Source organism: Neodiprion pinetum, chromosome 1 (assembly GCF_021155775.2).
Source record: "Neodiprion pinetum isolate iyNeoPine1 chromosome 1, iyNeoPine1.2, whole genome shotgun sequence".
Taxonomy (NCBI): domain Eukaryota; kingdom Metazoa; phylum Arthropoda; class Insecta; order Hymenoptera; family Diprionidae; genus Neodiprion; species Neodiprion pinetum.
This window is the reverse complement of record NC_060232.1, coordinates 16,321,709-16,344,016: the sequence shown is the minus strand read 5'-3', so window position 1 is coordinate 16,344,016 and position 22,308 is coordinate 16,321,709. Positions and strand designations below refer to the sequence as shown.

Sequence of the window (22,308 nt, the reverse complement as noted above, 5' to 3'; positions counted from 1 at the left end):
TCTCCGATAGTAAAGTCAAAATTTTTTTAGAAACAACCGTTTTTGCGCGCGAAAAAAAAATTTTCGATTTCGAGACCAAAAATAGGGTTTAATTTTTTTTCTGAAAATACGCAAAATCCTGAGCGCGGATATCAAAAATTTTCCGGGATTCGTCAAACCAATCACCCAGAAACAAATCTCAAAATTCGAACTTTTTGTCGAAAATTCGGTACTAACTGGCGGAACAGGTGGAATTGAAATATCTGGTAAAATTGACCAGCGCCAACTTCACCCGAGTCCAGGTAGCGGTATACGATATGTCATTGACGATTCTGCGCGATGAGTTTCGTTGGACTGACTTTCTCTGCTTGCAGCTAGGCGAGCAGCAAGATTAGTAGTTTGAAAATATCTGCATTGAGAGAAGCGTGACAAAAACGTCTGCATTTAAAATTATCAATGATAATTACACGAAAGCAGCATAACGGGAGGTTAACAAGCATTTTGTTATCATCGGTTGCCAGTGACAACCGTTGTAGCACGGAGGTTAGCGAACGCTCGCGCGTGGCCGATCCGGCCGATCAAGATCCCGCTATTACCGTTTGCCGACGCGGCGACGTCGAGATGATGTAGCGCAAAAATTGAAATTCTTTCGAAAATGATCATCGAATCATCCCGATTCCGTCAAAGTGCAGCATTATTGACAAAGGCTTATCACTCTTATTTTACACAAAAATGATTTGAAGAAACGAACAGAATCCACCCGAATTTTGACAGTGTATTGCTTGTTCGTCGCAAAATTCTAGGTCAGTTTATTTATATTCTGGAGAACGATGCGCGAAAATTGGTTAATTCTGACACCGTGTATTTACTTTCGTACGTCGAATATTTCCGCGGCAACAAAGCACATGGGTGGCCGACTTTTCTGTGATTCTAGTAGTAACAATGAGCGCAATATTGCCACGACCCAGCGTTATTTTCACGCAATGATCAAACCGGGGACAGTAAACCACGGTTCGAAATTATTTTCGATGAAAATATGCCGTTGCATTCTGGAATTTCGTTAATTGTCCGACAAATTGATACGTAATGCGTAAGAACGAAATGACTCGCATTTGTTTAGAACGAAACCCTTCCATTGCTCTTTACTTCAATACGAAAATCGTACTATTCTTATCCAGATGACATAAGTATGTACGAAGCACGACAGGCTGAGGTATCGTTAAAGTACGGCGAAAGTATGGCCGATGTTATGACAGAAGTAGAAGTATGAAGGAATAATCGTCAGGTTATGATTCATCTACCTTTTACCTGTGATTTTTCCATTTCGTGGGCGACAAAGACAGTATTTTTTCGTAAATGCGATCGCTACGCTTCACTTTCCATTTCAATTCAATGACAGTTCGTCAATGACAATAATTAGCAAACTAATATTGAGTTTGTAAACCGATGCAGAGATTTGATACTTAATTCTATACAATTCCTTACAGATATGGTAATACAAATGTTTGATTGGTTTTTACATGTGCAATGAAATATTTTGTTTCATTCAAAATATGTACAATGCGTAAATTCGGGAATCCGTTATTTTTTCGGATCGCGCATAGTATTGCACAACAGAATTATGCACCTTCGATACTCCTCTTATGTTAATCCGTCCTCCTCGCTGAAAATTTTTTCAACGAATGCTGAAATTTACAGGGACGCGGGCATAATATTTGCAATGTTGCCCGCTACATTTCATACATTGAATAATGCGTAATTACTTTTCACTGCGTAATAAATATTCTCCGGCATTGCTTCGTGTTTGCCTTTCCCGGTTGGACTCATCTCTGTCAAACTATCGTTGTCTAAGATAATGTTGAAGAGTGCTCGGTTCGTTTCTTTCCGACTCTTGTACATAATCTCTGTGACGGCGGCCATTTGCACATTGTCAACCCACACGTCGTACCCTATGCTTAACCGTACTTGATGACAATTTAAAAATGATAATTATCTTATCAAAATTAGTGACCATTTAGTGTAAAAGTATTACCAACAGATCGTTTTCCGCTACTCGGTGCTGTTACTTTCAGGACAATTTGAAAAGTGTTCCATGAATTCGTTTGATTAACGCATTTATTCGTTTCTTTGTTTTAATTGCGACTGTAGTCGCAGTTTCATAATGTAGCTACACAACATTTTGTTGGAGACATTGAATTGATGCATTATTTACTGAAAATTTAATGCATTATGAAACGGACGCAGCATTATTGTAAATGGTGTATTTTTTCACAGATCACGAGTGCACCACCTCGACATACAAGTTTGAATTTCTGAATCGACGTGATCTGAGATACTGTATTCGTGCGTGTACATATAATTATTTTTAATTATTTAATTTATTTATTTATTTATTTATTCATTCATTCATTCATTGATTTAATTATTCATTGATTCATTCATTTATTTATTCATTGATTCATTCATTGATTCATTCATTTATTTATTCATTCATTTACTTATTTATTTATCTTTTTTATTTTTTTTTTTTTTCTTTGCGTATGGCCAAATCGGTGGGGAAATCCTTTATGGACCGCCCTAGGTAGGGTACCGTCACTCCCAGGAGTGTGGGACTCGCCTTACAGAATACCCACTAAAACCACCACCAAAAACCGTTCCTTGCTGTCGTCCACACCCCACGGAACTGTCGTCGTACCTGTTTTTGAGAATCAAATATCACGATTAGAACAATACGAGGCAAATATTTTGATAAAATTAAATCCAACAAACGGATGTGAACTAGACTTCTCACCATTTTCGTGACACCATTCTCGCGTTACAGAAACGCTGAAACTCAGGTTTATTTGCAATAAGATTCATTAGAGTTCAGTAGTATTCAATACGAGCCTGTAGTGAAAAGAAACTTGTCTTGTATTTCATTTCTGGTCTCGTTCTGTGTTATCGTCCGCCAAAAGCCATTCCTAGCTGTCGTCCACACCACACGGAATTGTCGTCGCATCTGTTTTTGAGAATCAAATATGAGGATTAGAAAAATACGAGGCACATATTTTGATAAAATTAGATTTGACATTTTTGAAACTACAGATGCAGTTTAACGTGCATCAAAAACAAGCGAATTTACACTCGACTTTTTACGATTTTCGTGACACTATTCTCGCGTTACAGAAACGCTGAAGCTCAAATTTCTTCGCAATAAGAATCAATCATTAGAGTTTTGTAGTATTTAATACGAGCGTTTAATGGAAAGAAACTTGTCTTGCATTTCATTTCTCGTCTCGTTCTGTGTTATCGTCCGCCAAAAGCCATTCCTAGCTGTCGTCCACACCACACGGAACTGTCGTCGCATCTGTTTTTGAGAATCAAATATGAGGATTAGAAAAATACGAGGCACATATTTTGATAAAATTAGATTTGACATTTTTGAAACTACAGATGCAGTTTAACGTGCATCAAAAACAAACGAATGTGCACTCGACTTTTTACGATTTTCGTGACACCATTCTCGCATTACAGAAACGCTGAAGCTCAAATTTCTTCGCAATAAGAATCAATCATTACAGTTTTGTAGTGTTTAATACGAGCGTTTAATAAAAAGAAACTTGTCTTGCGTTTCACGTCTGATTTTGCCAGCTCTTCGTGTCCGCCGACAGCCGTACCTTGCTTATCCTCGAGATCCCACGGGACTATCGTCTAACCTATTTTCAACATTAAACAGCACAATAAGAAAAATACGAGGTGCCTTTTTGATGATAACGATTCCTATGTTATTCAAACATCATATACAGTTTTGTGTGCGGTAGAAAACAAAGAGAGTTTTGACGTCCCACCACTTCTGTTATACTATTTTCACACATCTGAGGATTTTTTTTTCAACCCTCTAAATAACAATAATAATAATTCATGACAGTTTCGCGTTGTCAATCATTGAAGATTTGTAAAAAGAATCATATCTCACATTTCATTCCTGGTTCCGTTGCCTGAGGAGATGCTCGATGTGCCCTCCGTTCTGCTGGACAGTGAGTGCGAGCCGTTTCCGGATAGACCCTCGCACCCGTTGCATCTCCCTAACAGGAATAGCGGCACACGCTTCGGCGATGCGGTGGCGCATGTCGTGTTTTGTTGTGGGGGCCCGTTCGTAGACGATTTCCTTGACTCTACTCCAGAACCAGAAATCACAGACGGTGAGATCTGGTGAGCGCGCTGGCCACCTAACCGGACCTCTCGTACCGATCCAGCGCTCCGGGAACATGGCGTCCAGGATTGCCTTGTTCGCGTTACTGTTGTGGGCAGGGGCCCCGTCCTGCTGCCACCAAACCTGGTCCATACGGATGGGGTTTCCGTCCATCAGGCGGGGGAGTTCCTCGGTGAGTACGGTCGTGTACTTGGCTGACGTGAGATTTCCGTCGAAGAAAATGGGCCCGAGGATCCTGTCCTGTAATACTCCAACCCAGACGTGGAGCTTCCAACGGTGCTGGTTGTCCTGTTCGACGATCCAGTGTGGGTTTTCCGGAGCCCACCAACGACAGTTCTGCTTGTTGACGAGTTCGAGGTTCGTGAACAGCGCTTCGTCCGTGAAGCACACGTTCCTGAAGAAATCGGGATCCTCCTGCAGACGCTCCAGTCCCCAGCGACAGTACGTCAGTCTTCGTTCGGCATCACCTGGGCACAGCTTTTGCACCGGCTGGTACTTGAACGGACGGTTCAGCTCGCGTGCGATTTTTCTCACAGATTCTCGAGGAACCTCTGTAGGGAATTAATTACTCCTTTTAGAAAGCACGAAGAGACAATTATCGCATTGACCCCTAAATATACGTTGAATTTGTGTCCAGGATTGTCTCGTCTCTAATAAATCTCACCCAACAGAACGAGGTATGACTTGGTAATAAAATTTCGCATCAAACCGACGGGGAAATATCTCGCCGAACTGACGAGTCAATGGATTTTCGGCTTAATTACAATTCACCTGGATGAATGTAGAATAACTTGATTAATGAGAATTAACTGAATCACTAAATATAACTGAAATGTTTAGAATTAACTGAGACACAACTGAATTACGGAAAATTAAATCAAGTATATGGGCTATTCCGCGTCAACCGGATCAGTCATCTCTCAGATATTTTTTTAATTCGGCATGTGGATTGTGTGGGAGAAGTTAGATTCTTGTGCAAAAGCGCGAATCTCATAATGCAAAATTCGATTTTTTATTAACAATACCAAATTAGACTCCCATTTTTTTCAAAAATTCATAACTTTGGCAAAAAATTAGATACAATATATTTTTTTTTCAAATTACGCGGAAAGCTCCATAGAATTTAAAAAAAATACGAAACGGTAAAAAAAAGTTGTTATCAATTGTTTATTTAACAATTAATTTTTCAAAGATTTTTACAACAGTGACTGACACGATCAAAAATTTTTTTTTAAATTCCGACATGTTCCTTAAACTGTACTACAACCTGTGAATCAATTCCAGAGAGGTGTTTTTTTTCGTTTTCGAGTTAAAAATCATTAAAGGTGTCGATGCGCATGAAATTGCGGCGCGCCGAGTCTCTACGTATTGGCGGGCGGCCGGTTGCCGTCCACCGCTACCCCGCGGTGGCCTCGTAGCGTTATTTTAGAGTCATTTTCACGATGTAGGACACGATTGGAGAATCTGAAAAAAATACTGTACCTTCACAAGGCCTGCTCAAAGCGATAAGTGAAGTTTCAAGAATGTGTTTTTATTTTAAAATAAGTAGCAAGTTATGTAATTATTATCATTTATGTGCCCTTTCATGGTGTGTAACCGTTATTTTGAATCTCTGTAATAAAAAAACGGTGAAAAACACATTCCTGAAACTTCACTTATCGCTTTGAGCAGGCCTTGTAAAGCTACAGTATTTTTTTCAGATTCTGCAATCATGTCCTACATCGTGAAAATGACTCTAAAATAACGCTACGAGGCCACCGCGGGGTAGCGGTGGACGGCAACCGGCCGCCCGCCAATACGTAGAGACTCGGCGCGCCGCAATTTCATGCGCATCGACACCTTTAATGATTTTTAACTCGAAAACGAAAAAAAACACCTCTCTGGAATTAATTCACAGGTTGTAGTACAGTTTAAGGAACATGTCGGAATTTAAAAAAAAATTTTTGATCGTGTCAGTCACTGTTTTAAAAATCTTTGAAAAATTAATTGTTAAATAAACAATTGATAACAACTTTTTTTTACCGTTTCGTATTTTTTTTAAATTCTATGGAGCTTTCCGCGTAATTTGAAAAAAAAATATATTGTATCTAATTTTTTGCCAAAGTTATGAATTTTTGAAAAAAATGGGAGTCTAATTTGGTATTGTTAATAAAAAATCGAATTTTGCATTATGAGATTCGCGCTTTTGCACAAGAATCTAACTTCTCCCACACAATCCACATGCCGAATTAAAAAAATATCTGAGAGATGACTGATCCGGTTGACGCGGAATAGCCCATATACTTGATTTAATTTTCCGTAATTCAGTTGTGTCTCAGTTAATTCTAAACATTTCAGTTATATTTAGTGATTCAGTTAATTCTCATTAATCAAGTTATTCTACATTCATCCAGGTGAATTGTAATTAAGCCGAAAATCCATTGACTCGTCAGTTCGGCGAGATATTTCCCCGTCGGTTTGATGCGAAATTTTATTACCAAGTCATACCTCGTTCTGTTGGGTGAGATTTATTAGAGACGAGACAATCCTGGACACAAATTCAACGTATATTTAGGGGTCAATGCGATAATTGTCTCTTCGTGCTTTCTAAAAGGAGTAATTAATTCCCTACAGAGGTTCCTCGAGAATCTGTGAGAAAAATCGCACGCGAGCTGAACCGTCCGTTCAAGTACCAGCCGGTGCAAAAGCTGTGCCCAGGTGATGCCGAACGAAGACTGACGTACTGTCGCTGGGGACTGGAGCGTCTGCAGGAGGATCCCGATTTCTTCAGGAACGTGTGCTTCACGGACGAAGCGCTGTTCACGAACCTCGAACTCGTCAACAAGCAGAACTGTCGTTGGTGGGCTCCGGAAAACCCACACTGGATCGTCGAACAGGACAACCAGCACCGTTGGAAGCTCCACGTCTGGGTTGGAGTATTACAGGACAGGATCCTCGGGCCCATTTTCTTCGACGGAAATCTCACGTCAGCCAAGTACACGACCGTACTCACCGAGGAACTCCCCCGCCTGATGGACGGAAACCCCATCCGTATGGACCAGGTTTGGTGGCAGCAGGACGGGGCCCCTGCCCACAACAGTAACGCGAACAAGGCAATCCTGGACGCCATGTTCCCGGAGCGCTGGATCGGTACGAGAGGTCCGGTTAGGTGGCCAGCGCGCTCACCAGATCTCACCGTCTGTGATTTCTGGTTCTGGAGTAGAGTCAAGGAAATCGTCTACGAACGGGCCCCCACAACAAAACACGACATGCGCCACCGCATCGCCGAAGCGTGTGCCGCTATTCCTGTTAGGGAGATGCAACGGGTGCGAGGGTCTATCCGGAAACGGCTCGCACTCACTGTCCAGCAGAACGGAGGGCACATCGAGCATCTCCTCAGGCAACGGAACCAGGAATGAAATGTGAGATATGATTCTTTTTACAAATCTTCAATGATTGACAACGCGAAACTGTCATGAATTATTATTATTGTTATTTAGAGGGTTGAAAAAAAAATCCTCAGATGTGTGAAAATAGTATAACAGAAGTGGTGGGACGTCAAAACTCTCTTTGTTTTCTACCGCACACAAAACTGTATATGATGTTTGAATAACATAGGAATCGTTATCATCAAAAAGGCACCTCGTATTTTTCTTATTGTGCTGTTTAATGTTGAAAATAGGTTAGACGATAGTCCCGTGGGATCTCGAGGATAAGCAAGGTACGGCTGTCGGCGGACACGAAGAGCTGGCAAAATCAGACGTGAAACGCAAGACAAGTTTCTTTTTATTAAACGCTCGTATTAAACACTACAAAACTGTAATGATTGATTCTTATTGCGAAGAAATTTGAGCTTCAGCGTTTCTGTAATGCGAGAATGGTGTCACGAAAATCGTAAAAAGTCGAGTGCACATTCGTTTGTTTTTGATGCACGTTAAACTGCATCTGTAGTTTCAAAAATGTCAAATCTAATTTTATCAAAATATGTGCCTCGTATTTTTCTAATCCTCATATTTGATTCTCAAAAACAGATGCGACGACAGTTCCGTGTGGTGTGGACGACAGCTAGGAATGGCTTTTGGCGGACGATAACACAGAACGAGACGAGAAATGAAATGCAAGACAAGTTTCTTTCCATTAAACGCTCGTATTAAATACTACAAAACTCTAATGATTGATTCTTATTGCGAAGAAATTTGAGCTTCAGCGTTTCTGTAACGCGAGAATAGTGTCACGAAAATCGTAAAAAGTCGAGTGTAAATTCGCTTGTTTTTGATGCACGTTAAACTGCATCTGTAGTTTCAAAAATGTCAAATCTAATTTTATCAAAATATGTGCCTCGTATTTTTCTAATCCTCATATTTGATTCTCAAAAACAGATGCGACGACAATTCCGTGTGGTGTGGACGACAGCTAGGAATGGCTTTTGGCGGACGATAACACAGAACGAGACCAGAAATGAAATACAAGACAAGTTTCTTTTCACTACAGGCTCGTATTGAATACTACTGAACTCTAATGAATCTTATTGCAAATAAACCTGAGTTTCAGCGTTTCTGTAACGCGAGAATGGTGTCACGAAAATGGTGAGAAGTCTAGTTCACATCCGTTTGTTGGATTTAATTTTATCAAAATATTTGCCTCGTATTGTTCTAATCGTGATATTTGATTCTCAAAAACAGGTACGACGACAGTTCCGTGGGGTGTGGACGACAGCAAGGAACGGTTTTTGGTGGTGGTTTTAGTGGGTATTCTGTAAGGCGAGTCCCACACTCCTGGGAGTGACGGTACCCTACCTAGGGCGGTCCATAAAGGATTTCCCCACCGATTTGGCCATACGCAAAGAAAAAAAAAAAAAATAAAAAAGATAAATAAATAAGTAAATGAATGAATAAATAAATGAATGAATCAATGAATGAATCAATGAATGAATCAATGAATAAATAAATGAATGAATCAATGAATAATTAAATCAATGAATGAATGAATGAATAAATAAATAAATAAATAAATTAAATAATTAAAAATAATTATATGTACACGCACGAATACAGTATCTCAGATCACGTCGATTCAGAAATTCAAACTTGTATGTCGAGGTGGTGCACTCGTGATCTGTGAAAAAATACACCATTTACAATAATGCTGCGTCCGTTTCATAATGCATTAAATTTTCAGTAAATAATGCATCAATTCAATGTCTCCAACAAAATGTTGTGTAGCTACATTATGAAACTGCGACTACAGTCGCAATTAAAACAAAGAAACGAATAAATGCGTTAATCAAACGAATTCATGGAACACTTTTCAAATTGTCCTGAAAGTAACAGCACCGAGTAGCGGAAAACGATCTGTTGGTAATACTTTTACACTAAATGGTCACTAATTTTGATAAGATAATTATCATTTTTAAATTGTCATCAAGTACGGTTAAGCATAGGGTACGACGTGTGGGTTGACAATGTGCAAATGGCCGCCGTCACAGAGATTATGTACAAGAGTCGGAAAGAAACGAACCGAGCACTCTTCAACATTATCTTAGACAACGATAGTTTGACAGAGATGAGTCCAACCGGGAAAGGCAAACACGAAGCAATGCCGGAGAATATTTATTACGCAGTGAAAAGTAATTACGCATTATTCAATGTATGAAATGTAGCGGGCAACATTGCAAATATTATGCCCGCGTCCCTGTAAATTTCAGCATTCGTTGAAAAAATTTTCAGCGAGGAGGACGGATTAACATAAGAGGAGTATCGAAGGTGCATAATTCTGTTGTGCAATACTATGCGCGATCCGAAAAAATAACGGATTCCCGAATTTACGCATTGTACATATTTTGAATGAAACAAAATATTTCATTGCACATGTAAAAACCAATCAAACATTTGTATTACCATATCTGTAAGGAATTGTATAGAATTAAGTATCAAATCTCTGCATCGGTTTACAAACTCAATATTAGTTTGCTAATTATTGTCATTGACGAACTGTCATTGAATTGAAATGGAAAGTGAAGCGTAGCGATCGCATTTACGAAAAAATACTGTCTTTGTCGCCCACGAAATGGAAAAATCACAGGTAAAAGGTAGATGAATCATAACCTGACGATTATTCCTTCATACTTCTACTTCTGTCATAACATCGGCCATACTTTCGCCGTACTTTAACGATACCTCAGCCTGTCGTGCTTCGTACATACTTATGTCATCTGGATAAGAATAGTACGATTTTCGTATTGAAGTAAAGAGCAATGGAAGGGTTTCGTTCTAAACAAATGCGAGTCATTTCGTTCTTACGCATTACGTATCAATTTGTCGGACAATTAACGAAATTCCAGAATGCAACGGCATATTTTCATCGAAAATAATTTCGAACCGTGGTTTACTGTCCCCGGTTTGATCATTGCGTGAAAATAACGCTGGGTCGTGGCAATATTGCGCTCATTGTTACTACTAGAATCACAGAAAAGTCGGCCACCCATGTGCTTTGTTGCCGCGGAAATATTCGACGTACGAAAGTAAATACACGGTGTCAGAATTAACCAATTTTCGCGCATCGTTCTCCAGAATATAAATAAACTGACCTAGAATTTTGCGACGAACAAGCAATACACTGTCAAAATTCGGGTGGATTCTGTTCGTTTCTTCAAATCATTTTTGTGTAAAATAAGAGTGATAAGCCTTTGTCAATAATGCTGCACTTTGACGGAATCGGGATGATTCGATGATCATTTTCGAAAGAATTTCAATTTTTGCGCTACATCATCTCGACGTCGCCGCGTCGGCAAACGGTAATAGCGGGATCTTGATCGGCCGGATCGGCCACGCGCGAGCGTTCGCTAACCTCCGTGCTACAACGGTTGTCACTGGCAACCGATGATAACAAAATGCTTGTTAACCTCCCGTTATGCTGCTTTCGTGTAATTATCATTGATAATTTTAAATGCAGACGTTTTTGTCACGCTTCTCTCAATGCAGATATTTTCAAACTACTAATCTTGCTGCTCGCCTAGCTGCAAGCAGAGAAAGTCAGTCCAACGAAACTCATCGCGCAGAATCGTCAATGACATATCGTATACCGCTACCTGGACTCGGGTGAAGTTGGCGCTGGTCAATTTTACCAGATATTTCAATTCCACCTGTTCCGCCAGTTAGTACCGAATTTTCGACAAAAAGTTCGAATTTTGAGATTTGTTTCTGGGTGATTGGTTTGACGAATCCCGGAAAATTTTTGATATCCGCGCTCAGGATTTTGCGTATTTTCAGAAAAAAAATTAAACCCTATTTTTGGTCTCGAAATCGAAAATTTTTTTTTCGCGCGCAAAAACGGTTGTTTCTAAAAAAATTTTGACTTTACTATCGGAGAGATCGTCGCAAATCCTTTAAAAATCATGCAAAAAATTTCTCAAATTATCACACGGCTAGATTTTGGAGGGGGGTGGCCACCTTATCGTGGTCACCCTGTATATGTGTGTGTGTATTATAATTTTGAATTTACTTTTAAAAAAAGAGAAATTTTTGAAAAAAAAATTTTTTCTACATCAATGAAATTTATTAAAAATAAATATAATTATTAAAAAAATTCTATATATTTTTGAATTATTTGCTCACATATTAATTAAATTAAAAATATGATTCATCAAGAAAATGCCATTTAATTTACTTTATGAGTTGTAATTTGGAACATTTATGTTGATATATGCGAAGATCATGAGAAATATACAAATGTACAATGCGTGTGAAAGTATAGATGTCACTTATACATAGGTAATAAACGACTGTAAGCAAACGATAGAAGGAGTCTGTCGAGTGAGTCGAAACTGACCGGGTCGTCTTGGATTAGACGGGACTCAGTAACTGAGTGTATTGTATTGAGCACGTGTATATTTATTCCACGCACCTATTGTATTACAACGTTTTTATTTTGCACCTTCATCTTCACCTGATCACTCTGTAATAAACGTTAATTGTAACAACGAACAGTTTATCCATACCTACTTTCACCAAACACCAGTATTAAATATCAGGTTATGGGCCCAGGTGACGCGTCTAGAACATTCTGGTGTGCTCTTTCGCTGTTCGGGAGTGTAGTGTAAAAGTTCACTCAAGCAAGAGAGTGCGGAAAAGTAAAGTACCAGTGGGTGGATCTACGATTGTCACTGGATTGTGGAAGAAGCACGATGACGAATATGGCGTCAACGTTTCATATTGAGACCCTAGTTGGTGAGAATTATAACACGTGGAAGGTTCAGATGAGGTCGGTGCTTAAAGAAGCAGACCTCTGGGATCACATAGAAGGTCCGAATACAGTGAGACCCGCGTTAACGGCAGAAAATTATAGTAAGTGGGTAAAAGCTGATTCAAAAGCAGAGGCTAAAATTATGTTGTCGATTTGCAAGAGTAATTACGCAGCGGTGGATGGCCTGGGATCAGCACGTGAACTTTCGGAAAAACTGCAGAGTCTACATCAGTCGAAAGGCCCAGCAAGGAAAGCATCCCTATCGAAAAGAATCATCCTAACTAAATTGCCTGAGGGTGGGGATCTCCGAAAACATGTAACAGACTTCAGTGATGCAGTGAAGGAACTTTCAGAGATTGGTCTAAAAATAAATGACGAGGTATTAGCAATTGTGTTAATGTATAGCCTGCCAGCGTCATTTTCCATGTTTAGAACTGCGATAGAGTCCAGAGATGAGCTGCCGACGACGGAGACACTGAAGGTGAAAATACTCGAGGAGTTCGAGGGACGAGAAACTGAACCAATAAGTCACGGTGCCATGTACACGAAATGGCGCAACCAATATGAACGGCGCACGCAGCCCAAGAGGGAAAATCATGTGGATAAGCATCAAGAGAAAGGTAACAAACCTCCATGGAAGGGACCAGAGTGCTATTGTTGTCATAAACATGGGCATATAGCCAGAAACTGTCCGGAGAAAAATAAGAGACGACGCCAGTGGGCGAAGCAAGCCCAAGACTGCGATGAAGGGACAAAAGAAACTTTTATGCTGAGCACGAGTGAAGAGACAAATTATAGTCAAAGTGTAAGTGACTCGTGGTGCATAGACAGTGGTTGTACGAGTCATATGTGCAAGAAAATACAGATGTTTCAAGAATACTCAAGTATGGACAGTAAAGTGAGATTGGCGAACAACAACAGTACGAGAATCATTGGTGTGGGTAAGGTGAGTTTACTAGTGGACACAGGACACGACAAACGTGAGATAGATATTACTCGTGTAATGTACGTACCGGATTTACGCACGAACTTATTGTCAGTGTCGGCGATAACGGATCGCGTCTATAAACTGATTGTTCGTGAAAAAGACGCAATTGTTGTTAATAAAGAAAACAAAGTGTGTACGCAAGCTGATCGCATTGGAAACTTATACTATGTTAGACAATCTCGGGACGCGATAAGTAATGTTGAAGTGAATAGTGCGTCAAAGAAAGCGATTGACATTTGGCACAAAAAACTCGGGCACCTAAATGAACACGATCTGAAATTAATGTCAAAAAATAGACTAGTGGAAGGTCTGAAAATTAATGATAGTGAAAAGTTATCTGAATGTGAAGTATGTGCCCGTGAAAAACTTACATGTAAGCCTTTCCCTTTAGGCGACAAAGACCGCACGCACCAGCTATTAGAGATAGTACATACGGATGTATGTGGACCTATGAGACACGTATCCATGGGTGGTAAAAAATATTTCGTTACTTTTATTGACGATAAATCGCGGTGGTGTGAAGTTTATTTTGTTAAGAACAAAAGTGAAGTGCCAGAAGTCTTTAAAAAGTATAAGGCAGAAGCAGACACATTTACCGGGCATAAAGTGAAGTTTCTTCAGTCAGATAACGGCCTAGAATATGTGAATCAAGATTTTGATCGGTTTTTATGGTCAAATGGTATTAAAAGACGGCTCACGGTTCCTTACACTCCACAGCAGAATGGAATCGCCGAGCGAAAAAATAGGACCTTGGTGGAAATGGCGCGGTGCATGATGCGCCACGCAGGTAGTTCTCCAGCTTTTTGGGCAGAAGCCATAAACACGGCTTGTTACGTACGAAACCGGTGCCCAACCTCAGCGCTGAATGGTGGAGTACATTTCACCGAGTGGACGGGAAAAACTCCGACAGTAAGCTCCATGCAAGTTTTTGGCGCGAAAGTTTTCATCAAGAATAAAAGCCCAAATCTAGGCAAGTTTGAATCTCGAGCAATAGAAGGCATGTTTACTGGATACGATACCAAATCAAAAGCCTACAGAATCTTTAATAAAGCCGCGAAGAAAATAATAGTAAGTCGTGATGTAAAATTCATGACAGAGTCAGGTACGGGACATCAGTATTGAGAAATTTTTGAAGAGGATGACGGAGACGACATTACAGTGGATATTAGAAGTCCGAGTAATAATGAAGAGACTCGAGGTGATAGCGGAGAAAATCGTGAAGAAGGAGAAGAAGAACCGACAGTATAGTTGAGAAGGACCCTAAGAGCAGTGAGAGGGGCGGCGCGAAAGGTACGCGCAGAAGTCCAAGAGTCCGATACAATACAAAAGAGAAAGATACCAAAGAAAAGGGCAGCAACACTCTCATGGGACAGACTGGTAGGTCCGTCGAAGAGAGGACGAGGACGTCCGAGGATCATGCGTACAGGAAAAGCCGGTAGACCTCGAAAGGGGTACTCAAGTCAACCAGATCCAGAGGGGGAGGCTCATGAAAGCTTCGAGGAGGACGGCGAAGAAGAAAATACAGACTCAGAATCACATGAGAGTGATAACGTGTTCGTCAACATGACGACGAACGCACCTTATAGTTGGAAAGAAGCTGAGCAAGGTCCAGAAGCTGAAGAATGGAGAAAAGCCATCGAGAAAGAGATGGTGGCACAAATTAAAAATCGTACTTGGAGAATGGCATCTCGACCCATAAATAGAAAAGTCATAGGTAACAGATTTGTATTATGCACTAAAGATACGACTCAAGGAGAGATCGAGAAGGCTAGACTGGTAGCAAAAGGTTGCTCTCAACGGCCAGGGGAAGACTTTTATGAAACATTCTCCCCAGTAGTGAGAACAACGTCGATTAGAATATTGGCGGCACTTGCAGCAGAATTAGGTCTTGATATTCACCAGATGGATGTCGTCACTGCTTACCTCAACGGCGAACTCGAAGGGGACGTCTACATGGAAGTTCCTGAAGTGCTATGTGAGGTGACAGATAGAATAATTGAAAATAGTAGTGAGTATACGAGTTCGATAGTTGCGATCGCCAAAGAGTGGAAAAAGGGTTTAAGTGAAATCAAAGATTGTGTATGTTCATTAGAAAAGTCTTTGTATGGTCTAAAACAGTCAGGTTTACGGTGGTATGTAAAGCTAGTAAATAAATTAAAGTCTTTGGGTTTTAAATCGATGATACAAGACCCATGCTTGTTTATAGCACGTAGAAATGGGAAAATTATGTTAATAACAGTGTACGTCGATGATTTACTGTTTGCGACGGACGACAATGACTGGTTACTAAAAATTAAAGAACAATTATCTAAAGAGTTCGAGATGAAAGACCTAGGTAAAGTGAAACAATGTTTAGGAATTGAGTTTATGCGTGATGAAAATCATGGTGTGTTTTTAAATCAGAAAATGTATGCTGAGAGAGTGCTAGAGCGTTTCGGTTTAAGTCTACGTAACCCAGCAACTACGCCGATCGAAGTAGGTTGTAAGTTAGTAAAAAATAAGAAGCCAAATACTAAAGTTATGTCTAAATATCCGTACCAAAGCGCAATTGGAGCATTAATGTTTTTAGCGGTTACTACTAGACCAGATTTATCATACGCGGTTAACTATTTAAGTCAGTACAATAACAATTATGATGAAACACATTGGAAAGCGGTAAAGCGCGTAATGAGATATCTAAAAGGAACGCTTGACTGTGGTTTAGCTTATGAGCGAACTGGACTTGAATTATTCGGGTTAGTTGATGCTAGCTGGGGATCATTCCTTGATGGTCGCAGATCATACTTTGGCTACGCATTTGTTTTAGCTGGCTCACCGATAAGCTGGGAGGCGCGTAAACAAAGAACCTCGGCACAATCGAGTACTGAGGCGCAGTACATAGCTATTTCAGAAGCAACAAAAGAGGCGATGTACTTGCGCAGTTTATTTGAAAGTCTTGATTTTCCGTGTAAATGTATTACTATGTTTGAAGATAATTTAAATGCAATGAGACTTACTCAGAGCGAGGCGTTTCACGCGAGAACAAAGCATATTGATGTTAGGCATCACTTCGTTAGAGATGCATGTAGAGACGGCATTATATGTATTAAACATTTAAGAACTGAAAAAATGCCCGCTGACATGCTAACAAAGGGCCTAGGAAAAATTAAACATTATGAGTGTATGAGTAATTTAGGTATGTCAGGGTCAAATGATGAAAACATGTAATCTCATGACTTTGAGAGGAGGTGTTGATATATGCGAAGATCATGAGAAATATACAAATGTACAATGCGTGTGAAAGTATAGATTTCACTTATACATAGGTAATAAAACGACTGTAAGCGAACGATAGAAGGAGTCTGTCGAGTGAGTCAAAACTGACCGGGTCGTCTTGGATTAGACGGGACTCAGTAACTGAGTGTATTGTATTGAGCACGTGTATATTTATTCCACGCACCTATTGTATTACAACGTTTTTATTTTGCACCTTTATCTTCACTTGATTACTCTGTAATAAACGTTAATTGTAACAACGAACAGTTTATCCATACCTACTCTCACCAAACACCAGTATTAAATATCAATTTATATATATATATATCATACATTATTATATTATACATTGATATAATTGAATATAAATACATTTATTTATATATATATTATACATTAATATAATTGAATATAAATGTAGGTAATTAAGTTAAATAATTTAATGAGATAAGAAAATAATCAATTTAAATAAATTATTTTTCTTAAATTGAAGAACAATTAATTTTCAAAAATTAAAAATATGAAATCAAATAAATAATCCATCATCTGTCTATATGTTTTCTTTGAACCTTATAATAAGTTCTCATCCATTGTATAAATTGATATTTAATACTGGTGTTTGGTAAGAGTAGGTATGGATGAACTGTTCGTTGTTACAATTAACGTTTATTACATATATACATATATTATAATCGTTAATTGACTTTCAAAAAAAGAGAAATTTGGAAAAAAAAATTGTTTCTCACAATAATTCAATTCATGAAAAATGAATAAAATTATTGAAAAAATTCTATATATTTTTTAATTATTTGCTCACATATTAATTAAAATAAAAATATCATTCATCAAGAAAATGCCATTTAATTTACTTTCGGAATTGTAATTTGAAACATTTATACAGCGGGTTAGAACTTATCATAAGGTTTAAAGAAAACATACAGATAGATAAATGATTATTTATTTAATTTAATATTTTTAATTTTTAAAAATTAATTATCCTTCAATTTAAGAAAAATAGTTTATTTAAATTCATTATTTTCTCATTTTATTGAATCATTTAACTTAATTACCTCCATTTATATTTAATTATATTATTGTATAATATATATATATATATATCTATATTGTAACCAATATTTTTAATGACGTTGAGGGTAAAAGATAAAAACGATAATTGGTTACCCTACGGCGCAGTCACTAACCTGAATAATTAGATAGAGAGAGAGGTACTAAGAGAGAAAGATACGATTGTTGGGCGCCAGACGCACATGCGTCAAAAATAGATAATTAGACAAAAAGATAAAGGTAAAGGTAAAGGTAATAGATAAAGGTGAGGTCAGGTTCTACGACGGTTTTGCACAGTTCGCTCAGATAGACAAGATAATGGTAGCGGGGCGGAGTCGAATCCAATAGATAAAATAAGAAACAGGTGAAGCAGGAATAATATCAAATATATTTAGCAAGAAGCGATAAGTTCAATGACAAGCAAGTCGCTGAAGAGATTGAGATGCAATTACGATAGATGCGATAATTAACAATATTTACAGCCAGATAAAGGTTAAGCGAGAAAGTTAACAAATAACGGAACGTTTTCCGAATAAGCGGGAAATATGCGCAAGCTCGCGATACTAAAGGTAATGATTAACACGGTTTTATGATAGATAGGCAGAACAGAAAAGATATGCCGTAATTAATTTAAGCGGTAAGCAAATCAATCATAAAATATGAGAAGCGATTATAAACACATGCGAGATACAACAATTGTAATAGTTATCACATTACCAGAATGATCAGAAATAGGCAGACAGGGAATTATGAATCACAAGGTAAATTCAAGCGACAGGTCAAGTAGAAAATTAGCATAAAATATAGAGAATAACAGATAATACGTAGTCTCTAGTTTGCGGTAAGTGCGAGAGAAAGAAAGATAATATTCGGTACGATAAAAGGCAATTCAAGATAAGACAAACAATATTCAAGATAATTAATATGCGACGTACGGCAAACCAAATAGACTACGGACAACTACGATCAGCGATATTAGCGAAGAAAATAGTGAAAAAGATGTTATGCGATACGGCACAATACTCCAATGTCAAATGAACGATGAGCGGGACCGCGCAGCAATATAAGATCGCTCCCGCGGTACACTCACTAAGATACGATAATCAACGATAATAGGTAAAGAGACAGATAGAAACTAATCAGAGAAAATATAACAAAATAGCAATGCTCAGTAGCTAAGATAAAAATTGATCCTTCAACGGAACGCGCTGCTAGACAGCGATATTAGCCATTCAAATATTCCAGAAGAGAAAGATAATAAGATAAAGCGGTAGTCACTACAATGCGTAAGTAATAGTCAACCAGTCGCGAAGTTATTTGCAATAAGACAGAGAAAGGGACAAGATAAGAGATGAGAGAGAACAAGGTACGAGCCCAGGTGGCTCAAGCAGACCAACTGCAAGATAAAGAGAAAAGATACGAGCCCAATTGGCTCAAGCAGACCAACTGCAAGGTAAAGAGAGAAAGAGATAAAGGTAAAGGTACAATATATTGCAAGTAATCTCGTGGCTTCACAAAATAGAAAAGGAACCTCACTTACGTAAAAGAAGATCTAACAGGTGCGAGAGAATGCGATAAGGTAGCGGTGATTAGCGATGACAGGAACACTAGTACGATTCAAGAAAGCTGAAGGTAGGATTAATCAAAGGCAAACTGGCAGTAGAGTTACTAAAAGAGCGGTTACTAAAAGGCACGTCTGTTATTATCAGTAACTGAACGTAGAGTGACGAGATGAGCGATGATCCTGATTTTCGTCGAGCTGCTGTCACGTGATTCTTCCTTAAATTTGCGGTATTTGAATTGGACCAGCAGGTCGCGTAGGCCTGGTCCATGGGTAGGCGGCGATAATCCCTCGCCGCTTGTTTTTCTTTTCCCTCGACGACAGGTATCGAGGTATCGGGACGTCGAAAGGTGGTTAGAGATATTTTCCTTCAGCTATGCGGTATCGTTGGTGAGAGGGGGGGGGGGGGGGGGGTCGTACTGCTCATGTGTTGCGATATTGAGGTGTGCGGCAATATTACGTCAACGGTCCTTTGGACTTGCGATCGACTGTAACTCACTCCTTGCTTTACTGGTACTCCCCGTTGTAGCTATTTCGTCGGCGCTGCATCCCGGCCCTCGCTCATCGGAGCCCTCATGCCGGAACGATCTGGTGGTGATGGCCCTCAACCCGGATCCCCACACTAGATCCACCAGATCCACGTGGTCAGCATATCATTAGCCTATTCCACGCCGCAGTCCTTCGATAAGACGGTTCGTGAAGAGAAAACCGTCTTCTATTGGATAGTCAACGACTTAGTAGATGTTAGGGTCGGTTCAGCTCCAGGCTGATAAGTATCGTCGACGGGAGGCTTTGTTGTGTTTTTGACGCACAGCCCTGTACGCCGCCTGACGATGCATCCGAGCGGTAGAAGCATTCGTTCGTGGTTCGGCTCCTGGCCGATAAGTCTCAAATAGTTGGAGGTGCTGTTTGTGCATCACGCACGACCCTGTTCGACAACTAGATAGGCATCCATCGGGAGTGGTTTCAGCGGTATTCGTTCGTCTGTAGTCGGTGGTGGTCGATGTTGAGCTGGTACGTGACCCCTGTCAGGCAGTGTCCTGGTATCTTGACGCGAAGGTCTCGCAGATGGTTCTCGAAGAGCATTACAGAATGAGAAAATAGCATACAATTAGCTTAGTAAAGAGAATTCAACTTAAAGATAATTAGTCGTTAGTAGTGTATATATGAGAGTTCTAACTCAAAGATGGCGGCGCTCCCCCCTAGTTCCCTCCTAGCTCCCCCCTAGCCCCCCCTAGCTCCCCCCTAGCCTCTTCCCCCCCCGCCGCCCGCCAGACTCACGGCGCACCTTCTCTCCCCCCCCCCCCCCCCCGCGGTCATTTTTGGCGGCTATTCCCATAGGATTTGACACACACACACACACACACACACACACACACACACACACACACACACACACACACACACACACACACACACAAAATAATTCCTGTCGAGACTTGTTTGTCGCCGGAAAGCCGCACATAAATCAGATAAGGTAAGAACCCGCTAGATCTATTGAAAAAATTCCAGGAAATTGCTCTTTGAGATGGTGCCGACAATGAACTTAAACCAGTCTGGGGCAGTGGTCCCCATAAAAATTCCTCGCACAATATGCGTGTCGAGACTTGTCCAATGGAAAAATTGTAGTGGGGGTGGGTGGTATATAAAGCGTACGTCTATCGTGATCGTCACTCTGTTCTCATCGTATTCTCATTGTGAACTGTTCTCGCTCGTGAAATAACCTTGAAACGCGATGGATCTAGCAAAAGTTAACCACGTCAGCCGCCTGGAGAATCTGCCAACCAAGAAGATGTCGGAACTCGAAATTGGGGGAGTGTATGACGTCATCGGGTTACGACTGGTCAAAACAAAATTCGGGGTACGTGTTTTGGCGACAATCGATGGAGAATATAACGTCTTCTTACCACCGAGAATCGCAAGAGTTCTACAAGAAGATTCCAGTCAGCTGACTGAAATGTGTAGCATGGCCGGAGAAAATCGTCTGCAAATGAAATACCTTGGTGGAGAATTCAACAAGTTCGAATTTTCATGCAGTTATGCGCCTTAAATGAACTATACGATCCCCCTCTACTTCCACAAAATTCATCCACGAGGGGGTAAAAGCGGGTGTGCTGGAGATGGAATAGTCAGTCTTCCACATACAATCCGTCAGTATATAATCGAGCGCAACATTCCCACTCCTCAACATGGCGATGATCCTAGACGTGCAATGTTTTATCGGTCATAACATGAAGTTTGTACCCAAGGAAGTCGCAGTCGTGAATGTAAACGGGTCGGGTCTGGATTACATCATTTTCAAGCCGCCCTATGATTTGGCAAGCCTACCACTTGAATGTAGAGCTACCAATGTATGGTTGACGCACAATCACCACGGAATATCATGGAACGCGGGCAACAAATCTGACGAGGATGTGACGAAGATTGTGAGAAAAATGGTTGAAAATTCGTGTTACGTATACGTCAAAGGGGCGGAGAAGAAAGCATGGCTGACGGAGATCGTCGATGGTACAACGAGGGTTATTAATATGGAAGATTTGCATATCATACCCCCTGAAATGGAAAAATTGAGGTATATGGAAGCGGCATCGTGGCACGACGCGAACCATGGATACTCTCCAGCGAATAACCTCCAGCAAGCAGCAGCGCCAGGCTCAATTTGGTATGATGACAACTCTGAATACATCCCGGCATACAATTGCGCCTTTGAAAATGTGCAGCGACTGAGGAGTTGGTATTCGAAGGAGTGTACCAGCTCCCTCGAGAAATCCTTCCGTCTGTACAAAGAATTGGACGGTTTAAGGGGAATGATGTCCGAGGATATAGCTTTTTTACCAAAAGAATTTATCTGCACGTTCGCATCAAACTCCATCAATGATGCGTGGGATAAACTACCAGAGAATATGAAAATGGACCACGCCGTCGCAAGGTTCCGCAGATGTAGCATACATTACACACCAGGACCCGATGGCGATATCGTGGATGGACCGAATCCTCTAATTAAAGACTGTTTAGCTTGCAATCGCGTGTATAGATAATATGGACGAT

General features: G+C 40.1%; 2 protein-coding genes across 2 annotated transcripts; one reads left to right on the top strand and one right to left on the bottom strand.

The window, feature by feature from the left end:
• Nucleotides 1-3,937: 3,937 nt before the first annotated feature.
• Nucleotides 3,938-5,088, bottom strand: LOC138191376 (uncharacterized). The gene is made up of 3 exons (XM_069138122.1): nucleotides 5,077-5,088; nucleotides 4,943-4,961; nucleotides 3,938-4,722 (listed from the first exon to the last, which is right to left on the bottom strand). Exons 1-3 carry the CDS (start codon nucleotides 5,086-5,088, stop codon nucleotides 3,938-3,940), a joined length of 816 nt encoding a protein of 271 aa, XP_068994223.1.
• A 1,330-nt stretch (nucleotides 5,089-6,418) lies between these two features.
• Nucleotides 6,419-7,569, top strand: LOC124224739 (uncharacterized). The gene is made up of 3 exons (XM_069138121.1): nucleotides 6,419-6,430; nucleotides 6,546-6,564; nucleotides 6,785-7,569. The coding sequence occupies exons 1-3, from the start codon at nucleotides 6,419-6,421 to the stop codon at nucleotides 7,567-7,569; spliced, it is 816 nt and encodes a 271-aa protein (XP_068994222.1).
• Nucleotides 7,570-22,308: the final 14,739 nt, after the last annotated feature.